Source organism: Hakea prostrata, chromosome 6 (assembly GCF_041222555.1).
Source record: "Hakea prostrata isolate BN-2017 chromosome 6, UWA_Hpros_2, whole genome shotgun sequence".
Taxonomy (NCBI): Eukaryota; Viridiplantae; Streptophyta; class Magnoliopsida; order Proteales; family Proteaceae; genus Hakea; species Hakea prostrata.
The window spans coordinates 30,387,675-30,399,076 of NC_142605.1; the positions used below are offsets into that span (position 1 = coordinate 30,387,675).

General features: G+C 36.6%; 1 protein-coding gene across 1 annotated transcript; it reads right to left on the reverse strand.

Moving 5' to 3' along the window:
- Nucleotides 1-1,993: 1,993 nt before the first annotated feature.
- On the reverse strand, nt 1,994-11,086 carry LOC149013285 (AT-hook motif nuclear-localized protein 8-like). The gene is made up of 6 exons (XM_089159316.1): nt 11,007-11,086; nt 10,261-10,824; nt 10,119-10,171; nt 8,490-8,621; nt 2,828-2,989; nt 1,994-2,738 (listed from the first exon to the last, which is right to left on the reverse strand). Exons 2-6 carry the CDS (start codon nt 10,733-10,735, stop codon nt 2,472-2,474), a joined length of 1,089 nt encoding a protein of 362 aa, XP_089015442.1. The 5' UTR covers nt 10,736-10,824; nt 11,007-11,086; the 3' UTR covers nt 1,994-2,471.
- Nucleotides 11,087-11,402: the final 316 nt, after the last annotated feature.

Consider the following 11,402-nt stretch of genomic DNA (forward strand, 5'->3'; position numbering starts at 1 on the left):
TTCTTGCATTTTCTATATGATTTATATTTTTCTGCCAATATTTTTATTTTCCTCTTCCCGTAAGTTTAAGGATAATATTGAAAATAGATAAATAAAAATTAACTCAAACTAACCATCTTAGGCTCTTTTTGGTATCAATTATCATTGTCAATTATGAAAAATTTTCATTATTTTAAATTGTTTGGCATCTAACCTGAATTTTATTTTTATTTAAAATAATAGAAAAACCTCCAAAATCCATAATGAACTTTTTGTCCATTATGGATTATGATGAGAATTTCATTATCTTCATTTGTGTAAGTTTACTTAAAGTTCTATAAGTAAGATGAGGTTAAAATAGTCAATACACATTCTTTTATAACAACCATACTTTTTCCTTCTTTTCTCACTTGTTTACTATAATTTTTAATAATTTTTTATCTTGACACCAAACTTATTTTCCATTTCATAATTTATTTTCGATAAAATTCACCAAACCATTTTTCATTCTTGACCAATAATGAATTCTTGTACTTATTTATTTTAAATAGGCATAATAGAGAATGAGAATTGATACCAAAAAAGAGCCTTAATAATAAGGAATACAACGTATAAACAGGGATCTGAGACAAACCCAAACCCGCTTTCTCCGCAATGAATTTTAGGTCCATTTTCTTTTAACCTATTATGCAACATATTTGTTTCCACCATAGGGAAGAGGAATTTCTCTCTTTGATCGTAAAATGGAACATTCACTAAATTCTTCCCAAACGAGACAGAGAGAGCCATTGGTGAAGTCTATTTCTTGACAAAAATGTCAGCGAACAAATTTAAAGCAACTTTAATAGAAAGAAAAGTTTTCCTCATTGGCTCTACAAAATAGGAAGAAATAGGTGATCGCTAGAGCATTTCTTGCAACTTTAATCTCCTTGAAGAGGTTTAGTTATCTGTTAGCCAATTAATTTCAAATTCTTGAGATGACTTTTATCTATCACCCTAATAAACAAGGCTAGCCTTGTGGAGCAACTCAAAAAGGGAACCATTTAATTTGATTAGGTTACAGAAGAAATCAACCAATCCAAAAGCTTACACACTTGTTTGGAACACTTTAAAAAGAAAAATTAAGCACTGATCAGTGCTGTTCTATTTTGTCATAGGCTTTGAACATGTTTAACTTAATAATCGCATTAATATTATTTTATTTTTATTAATAAAATAAAAATTTATCAGACTATAAGAAACTGTGAGATTTAATTAGCATTGACAAAGTCAATGTTTGAATCTCCTACAAACTTTCTCAAACAACTAATAAGTAATAACATTAGCTTCAGACAAGAAAGTCAAGGGAGCTCATTTAAGAACTGTACATCTTTGACTTTGAGAGGGAAAAAACAAAAAAAACAAAAACCACGACGACAATGTTAATCTTTTTCCGCACGTGACTTATCAGGCAATTGATAATAAAGTTGACAATAAACTTTCAAAAAGGGCCAAACCGGTGCAAATGTTGAAGATTAGATAAAATATTTTAATTTTGGAAAACCATGTGATGAATCATTTATGTGGTCAATGGAATCCCAATCTTACATTCCATCTGACTGACCATAACATCAATTACCAATACAATTCAACAATTCAATTATAAGTTCGAAAAATATTAGTAAAATTAAAATGCTATGAATGAATTTTTAACATTATCAGATTTTTTTTTTTTTTTTGGGGGGGGGGGTGGGGGGTAGAACATTATGACATATTAATACGTTTAAAATTGTTAAAGAAACCAGAAGGGCTTTTAATTCCTTACTAGCTTAAGGAATTACTTCATGGCTAACACCCATGAGCCTGGGTATTAATCCATCTAGATGGATTGAATTTCCTGAAGGCTGAAAGTTTACCACACATTAGCTGCAAAAGGTCATGTCATTTCACCAACAAAAACAGCTTCTCAGCTTACTGGAAAATCAAAAGCTTAACAAATGCAGTTCGTCCATGGAAATGATATGAAACGACGAAGACGACGACAACAACAAAAACAAGCTTTCCAGCATGCAAGCAAGCATGTAAACACATCTAACCAACACCAATGGAGACAAAGGTCAACCAACAGACAAGATGCAGAAGATTCAACTAGTATATTCACGATTATCTCCACATTAAAAAAAAAAATCTAAAAAACTACATTTCAGTAAAAATAGTAACAATCAATTTCATTATTGACAACAAAAAGCAAAAAAAGAACTCCGGAAAATCTGGGGATGTGAACATCTCTGTTCTCTGAACAGATGCGGCGTCTCAGTCCTAAGGTGAAAAAACCACCTCAGATCCACCCTGAAAACCCTTCTACTGCAAAACCAGTTCTACCCAGTGACCAAGATGATCATTCAGTATTTCTCATAGTACCATCAGCACCCCAAATAATATTCACCTTCTATGCCAATTATTAACCAGTAATAGCCTGACGGGCTCTCCAGCAAAATCACATCAGCATTGCTTCAGTGAGGATTTGCAGAATGAGAGCCCCATCCCATGGGTGAATACATTGACATACCCTGAATTGGTTGGCCTGCGTTGTTGCAGGCAACAGAATTGTGGTTAAGTGGGCTACCAGGCTGTGCAGATGATTCACTTGATGCTCCTTGAGAAGGGGGGCTACCTGTTGCAATAGGTGCCCCTAAACCTACAGTCTGCGGAGCTGGTGTTGAAGGCTGGCAATCTGACTTCGACTTTCTTCCGTCAGTGGAGAAGCTTCCAACAATTACCTGGTGGTGTTGCACAACAGATGTAGTCATTAGTTGAAAACTTAACCAAAGACACAACAAAAACTAGGACTGAATTTATGGACAGAAACCTGTACACTACTCGCTGCCTTTAGCATTCCTCCCACTCCACCACCCACAACCCGACCGTCGGAGCCTGCCAGTGAGACACTCAAACCCCCAGTTCTGCTCCGAGAGCCACCATCTTCCTTAACTAAAAATGAACCTGTCAGAGATATTATCTCAAAACGGCCCTGCATCAACAAGCTCAACAGTCTTAATTCATAATTTTCCAACCCTTTTGAAAGTTCTAAATATTTCACTGAAAAATTACACCATCCAACTGCCTTTGTTTCAAATCAGAAAAAAGAATACTAGCACTGCCCGTATATGTGGAAGTTTTGTGCCCAGAAAATAACAAGAAATGTCCTCATCCAAATTAAACTGTATACATGCCTTGTGCACATCTTATAAGAGGAAAAGGACAGGAGGCAACACAATGTTGGAAGACTTGCCAGTGAGCAATAAGATGGAAAGAAAATGACTAATTGGAAAGCCAACTACATTCCAAAGGAGCAAAGCCAGAACTTAACGGCCGTTGCTAGAAACCATGTATTCCTCAATTGATTTTCATTGTTCCAGTAGCATAAATCCAATGTTCAAACAACTGTCGGAAAAAAAAGTTAGGTTGAGGTCGAATCACTTACAAGTTAATACCAGAAAATTCACAACAGTAGATGGTTTCCCCACAACATTCAACTGGTAAATCAGTTAATTTGAATCATTGACCATAGGGCCTGAATGATCAGGCAATGTCCAAATAGCACAATCACCAACTAAAACAAAGTGGCCATCCTTAGGAGTTCCCTTCAGAAGACCAGACAGACAAGTACTAACTTTAGATGTGGTGGAACCCATACCATGACCAAGTTACAGTTTTGGATCAAAGCTTGGACATGCTCAATGACATCAGCAAGAAGGATACACACATAGAAACATTTGCATGTCATTTGTGGAAAATCAAGTGGATAACAACTAATAGGTTATAGACTTAATTTTGCTAATTACCTACCAAGTACCTTATCTTGAATGTAAATTAATTTTCCCGAAGGTTGTAAGTTTTCAGAAACCAGCATGAACAAAAGCACACTATAGGAAAATTTTCCTTGTACAGGGTTTTAACATGGACAAAAGGTGCCAAAAAAGACTTGGAGTCAACAAAAATTTGAAACTAATAAATTTATAATGCATTAAACCGGGGAAATTACTAGCTCTTCATGAAGAAGTCAAAAGTATTATACTTGCATTTTTCCTATAAGGTTTGTAAATCAGTAAATAAGAGTTAAACATGATCCAACAGGATCCAACAGACTAAGCGGTTCAACAGGTAAAACCTGTGTTGATATATCCAAACAAGGGATAAGCTTTCATATCCTGAGAAGTGTTCAACAGGTGGGCACAAGCATATGGTGTGTGCCACACGGAAATTGTCTATAGGGATTAATCATGTTTCAAATTTCAACCTCCAATTCAGTTATTAAACCTTAAATGTATTTCCATGCACCTCTTCCGTAGTGTCATACACCCTATTCATAGTCATAAATTCATAAGTCAGGCCAATTTTATTTGGACTGAAAATTCACATGTGAGCAGGGTACCCTAGAGTCTACCTGCCTGCATGACTTCAGCACTATCAGACCAGCCATGTGGCAAAACTAGTGCCATGCAAGAGTATGGGTGTATTTAAAGAGTGTCCAAGTGCATGAGAATCCTGCTACTGCAGGGTTTGGGAAGGGTAGATGTCTGCAGCCTAAACCCTGCCTCAAAGGCGAGGCTTTTTTCAATTTAAACTGCGAGCAATAGGATGGAATTGCACCATGTAGCTTTTGCAACGAGGCCTGGGCACCTATAAATCCACCTGTACCCTTTATATCACACATTGAGGATTTAATAAACAAGAAAAGCTCACAGATTGTTTCAAGGCACCTAGCCAAACCATGGGATCGAAGAGAGTAAAAGAGTACGTCAACACCAACAAGGCAACCAAGGCATACAAGACAACTGAGCCAACCAAGATGCTTACACCTAGACATCATCTAGACGACGATTAGACAACTATAGATCATACAGAACTCAGGACGCACTTTCCAACCCTATTTTAATCCAACATCTTGTACGCCACCTACTTTATTTACAACTTTCAAGTGATCCTAGATATCTAAAACAATCAATTTGTGGGATCTCCCTCTCAACAATATTCAACCCTCAGTAACTCCTTCCAAATGTTGCTAAAGTTATACCATATATTCGGCCTTGGTTCTAATTATCTTCAGGTCTTCTGTTTTCAAGGTTGACCTCCATGGTCCCTGCTTGTGTGTCTCATCTACCAAAACAGTATCATAGACAAAGATCATACACCACAGAACCTTATCTTACATGCTTTTGATTCTGTAATCCATAATAATAAGTGTGAACAAGTACAAGCTTAAGGCCAATCCTTGCTGTAAGTTGTAACTCAATTGAAATACAGCCCCAACCCCCCCACCCCCCGGCCATAAAAAAAGGGTTCAAACATTAGTCACCATATCAGCATACATATATTTACTTATGACAATTTATTCACATGACAACCTGCTGTTCTCTAGGATATTCACATGGGGACGGTCAAAAAGGGAAAGACATTGACTGCATAACTCTTTGTACTAAATCATTTTAGGTAACTAAGGCATGTACAACTGGCACAAATAGACAAATATGCACATGTAATATTTTTACACTACACAAATCTAGACATACATTTGACAATTAACAATTTAACATATATGCCAACTGAAGTAAAATGATCCAAGGCATTTCAGGGCAGTCAAAGTGCTTAGCCAGTAAGGCAACAAAGTTTTCACTCTTCTAAGAGTATAACGACTTACTAATGATTGACAAAATAAAAGGAGCAACAATGACATGAGTCATTACCTTAGGAAGCACATGATGCTATTTTTAAGCCCTCAGGTTTGCCAAGCTCTCAGCTGTGAAGCACATTTTGCCTATTCATGATGTTATAATCTTTTTGCAAGAAAATTCAAGCATTCTCTTGTTATGATGGAGAAACTATCAGTACCCTCACAAATTTTGTGTTGTCTCCCTTGTTCACTCGGTCAGAAAAGAGATATCTACAGTTTCCATAACAAGTGGCTTCCCCACTCTTCAACATATGGCTGGCCACTTCTCAGCTCTTACGAGCCCATTACATGGGCCATGATGGTACAATTTGGTACTGGGGCTGCAACAGCAAGGTTGTGGGGCTTGCTTTGAAACATTACCAACTTGTGACCATAGGACATTCTCGTATTTTATAAACTGGGGCACATCGATTCCACTTAAAGATGCAGTGGAAGTTTTAAATATATGGGGCCTAATTTATGTCTAAAAACATTTTTTAGCATCATGTGGGGCCCAAAGCACATACTCACTTGTCAAGTGCCAGCCCAATTGGAAAGGAGTATGTCACGTGGGAAAATAAAGATTTAAAAGTATATTAGGAAAACAGATCTTCTGAAAAATGATGGAAAACAAACAATAAATCAGAATACAAACACATGCAAGGGAGAATATCATTTGATATGGCTACAAAACCACGCCCCAGTTCCGGCCCCACCCTCCCTCTCAAATAAATAAATAAACACGTCCTAGTGGATAGCATAGACACTGAGTTTTGTCACCCTAAACATCCGAACATAGTTGTTTGGTAAAACTTAAGCTTGCTTTAACAAAGGAAGTATGGTCGACTCTTCAACTACAACACAGTCCCACTCACTGCTGCCTAGGAATGTAAACGGATTGGATTCAGCTAGGATAGTGACATTACCCTGTAACCGATAATATTCGGATGGAATCAGACTAGTATTTGTCAGACAGATTTGGATAGTTTCTGGAGTGTTGTCATTTTAATAAAGTTTTTCCTAACTAGGTATGAGCATGGTTTGATAATAATTTTCGACTATCTGTTGACATATTTACCATTTTGTTAATGAAGGCTAAGGATTGAGAGTTGAGACTACAGAGTTCAACAACTACCATGTTTACTCTTCAGTCTTTGATTTTCTTTTTCTTTTTTTTTCAATTTAATGCTATGTGTACAGTAGAAATCTAGAAAAGAACTGCATTTTCTTAACTCATACATTTGTGAAAATAATAAAACTAAATCTAATATGGAATCAGATTCTCCAATACATATACGAATATGGATTCAGATGTGGATTTTGGTTATCCATTTACATCCCCTAGCTACGCGAGCCAGGGGGTAAGGAGGTGGAGCCCCCCGATTGACTTTCCATTAGCACAGGCACTTTCACTGTTTCACACAAGGAAAGAAGCACCTGACACTAAGAAATCGGCAAACCACCTTTTTGCTACCAATTTCAAATTCATTGAACAGAAAACCCCTATTTCATCGGTGGGTCAAATTCACCTGTGGCTTTGGGTTTTTGTCAGTGAAGCCACCTCATTTGTACCAACAAAAGTTTTCAGCGTAAAACTATCAAAAATAGGAAAAATAATAATAATAACAATCCAAAGAAGAAAAAAATCAAAATCCAAGAAAAGGGATTCCAAAAGACAAGTTCCACAAAAGTCCTTGAGGGCCTAGAAAAGCATTGGAGGCACTCAATTGGTAAAAACCAACACCTCCGAGTAAGAGGTCAGAGTTTGAATCCACTAGGGGCTACGGGCGAAGCTCTAACTAATATCATGTAATACCCCCATCCCCTATATATATAATCGCCTATTCCAAAAAAGAGTTAATTTCCTACCCTTATCCCAATTTTAATTATCTATTTAGAAAGTAGTAAAATGTTCCATTTTGTCAATAATGTCGCCCAAGTAAGAATTTCCAAAATAACCAAAATCTGCATTATTCCATTTCCAGCCAAGAGGCTGACCAAATATTTTTTGAAATGAAGGCCTAATCTCAACTTAATCCTCAATGAGAGTACATTGGTAGCCTAGGGAGCCACACTAATCCCAAGTTCAGTCATTTTCCCCCTTTCTCTTGTATACAATTTTCAGTTGAAATAGATGCCTTTCAGCTGACCAGAGCTGGGTATGTAAAAAGTTCCCAGCATGTAATCTTGAACCTAACCTACACTTACAAAGACCTCTACCTTGTCCTTTGTAAGTCAATTCGTGAGAGATGAGTATACGTGCTAGACCCTCATCTAGGTGGCAACTTCCTTTACATAAAAGGAATATTCCAAGCTATTATAAACCTCTTTGTCATCTCCCTCCTTGTTGCAGTCACCCTCCAGTCATCAGTGGAGTGATGGATAAGTGAAGAGGAAAGCATGCATGAGACAAAGGGCAGAAAAACACCCCTTCCACTAATACCTAGCGAGCCTATGGTCTTCCCACATCATCCTTCCATGTTGCACAATTAGATGGATTGCATAGGAAATGCTTCATAAATCAGCCATGAATGGAACTTTTTCCTTATCGAATATATTTTTTATTTGGTAATGTACTAAATCAGCTGAGACAGTTTTTTTACCCTCTCCTTCAATCAAAGAACCTAGAATCTATCTCAAAAGGCTACTTAGGTAGGGTATCACTATGTGCTACATTTCAACGTCGATAGCAAAAATAAGAAAGAAAAGACTCATTCCACAATCAGAAAACCATATTCATCTTTATCAATAGCCAAAAAATGTACACATATGACAGACTGAGTGTGGAAATGACATCTAAATGCAGTTTCAACCGAACCTCGTAAGTTACAACACCACCAGAAGATGCAGGCTGGCGAAGAGACACGTTGCCTATTGCACCATTTGCAGAGAGGACACAAATCGTACGTGACCCCTGGTTGGAGAATGCCAAGATCTTCGATAAAATGTCCTACAATACAATAACATGGTAACATATAAAAAGTAAGACAACATATTAAGTAAACAATTTCCCATCTTAACATGAGTTTACTCTTTTGAGTCACCAGTTAAACATGTAGCATTTGGTGAAGAGGCACAGCAGAGAAAGTTTAACACAAATCCTGACTGTTGCTACAGTTTCCACAAACACAAATTCAGCTAACAGGAACAGAAAATTATTTTAAACATTCAATTGCTTTCATTTATTATATGTTCTTCATTTTTTCTGAATTTTAAAAGTGAATGTACATAATGGCAAAAAATGAGATACACCCAATTTTCTGACCCTATATAGTAATGAGGTTAAAATTACAAGTGCTATGATGTCAAAAAGAAAAGTGACTGCAATCTAAAGGTTTATCCTGGTTTGGATCACTATCATAATTGAAAGACATTAATGATATGATATCGTCATTTTAAGTGACTGGTTTACAAAATTGCCCTTGGAATTATTTATTAGGGCAAGGACGGTCCTTTACACTTCGAACAAATGAATAACGGCTGCATTGTAACTAATGAATACACAAAAATGCCGCCAAAGAAAAACAGGAATGAATGATATTTTCAGCCTAATTTCATGAAGTACATTGAGGCAAGTCGGTAACTTCGCTTGTGAAATATAATGGACAATTTGACTGTGGAAGGTTATCATTATCAACGATGGACATGTGAAACCCACCCTCTTTTTATGGGCACCTACACAACAAATAACTACCTCTTGATGGTTTACTCACTGTAATCAGTGTCGTCAAGGATTTTACTACAAAATGGTCCACACCCCAATTATCTGAAAAGTTCTTAACTAAGAGTATTGAGATTCTGATCCAATCATTTAATTTTTAACCTCAAAAGCCGAAACACTGTTAGGATCCTCAATAGTCTTTTCTCATAATCAATTTATAAATGCCACAATAAAAATCTAAATGTGTGGCAACAACAAACAAAAAAGGTATTTTTTTAACACATGCCTCACTATGCATTAAAGGATTAGGGCAAGGATGTACCAAAAAATGTTTTAAGAGCAAGAGATTGCCAAAGAAATGGATCAACGAAGTGACGAAACCTGCCAAATCAACTATGTCCTATTTTAGATTCATGTTGCCATCTTTGAAGTTAATCAAATATCCTCATGAATGGTACTTACGCAAAACTTATTGTTTACTACTAATCCTGCTGGACGAAAGAGAGGTTGCAAAAAATAGAAGGTTATAACTTAAGACTGTTATCGAAATGGTAGCCATCTAAAATTAAATCGAGAAATTCAAAAGGATCATTAAATTACCCAATGATCTTAAAAGTTAATGAACTGATGACTTCTTGCTTTCTTCCATATCAACAAACCAATTCAAGCCAATTACAACTAATCACATACACTGTATCACTGAGGAGTAACTAGCAATTCACTATCTTTACATCATATAAAAATCAATGCATTAATCTTTTCCATTCATGGATAAAATTCGCATACCTCTCCAGCTTGAACAGTGATGACGTGCGGAGTAAAACCCACGCCAGGAACCGCTGTTGTCAAGCAACCCAAATTCATAACCACATTTATCTCAACAAATGCACAATGAACTACTTTAGTAGAAGTGAAAATGCAAATTTACCAAGCGATTCCTGCAGTTGCTTCTTTCCTGAGCCCACTGGCCGCCCTCTATGTCGCTTATAAGGAGGTTCAGAAGATGGAGTGCCGCTCTCATTTTGGTGGTGGTTATTGCAATTGTTGTTGGTGGACTGCCCAGCAGCTTCTGTAGAGAGAAGAGCCAATGGTAATGCCATGTTACCGTCAGGACCATACTTTCTGGGCCTTCCTCTCTTCTTCTTTACAGGCTCATTAACCACCGCAAAGCCACTCGGTCTCAAACCCTCGACATGATAACCGGAAGGGTTTGCAGGGTCTGAAGGCCGAGGCGCCGAAGTAGGAACCTGATTATAAGGAAGTCGAAGGTGGTTCTGCATTATCCCTGCAGAACTGGGACTGAGCATGGAAGTGGTGTGCAAGCTCATCCCATATGGGTTAGGACCCATCATCATTCCTGGAGGTTCCGATGAAGCTAACCTCGTAGCTTCCCTCGCATCCATTCTCAGACAGATTTACAGAACAGAGATGATAATTTCTTCCCACAATTCAAACCCTTTTCAATCTTTCAAATCAACCCAACAGATAAAACCTAATAAAAAAAAAGCGAAAATTTTCTGAGAATTTTATTTTAGAATTCTCTTTTTTTATTTATTTTGGATCTAAATTCACCTAAATAATAATATAAAACAAAAATAAAATAAAATTAAAATTAAATACAGAAAATAATTAAGAAGAAAATGGAGGATAATAGAGAGAGAGAAGAGAAAGTACCTTGTTGGGTCGATCCAGCTATGGAGAAGGCGATTCTAAAGTTTAGAAGGCGCGATTCTCAGGTCTCAGCTCTGAGGTCGTCAGATTTTTAGGGTTTAAATAAGAAATCTTCTCTTTTCTTCTTTTTGCCCTCCGACTCCATCTAAGCCGTTTCTGAAAAAAAAACACGAGAAAATCAATCAAATAAATGGTAATTTCGTAATTACACACTTTTTCCCTTTTTTCCGTATATTTATTAAATACTAAATCTCGGAAACCTAATTCACGTAAAGTTTTTGGGTTATAATATATTAATATGTTAGATTTTGTACTTTATTAATATTTTAATATAATAAGTTTGAAATAAACTCCTTTCTTCTTTTTCTTCTTGGATTTATTTATAGTAAATATTATATT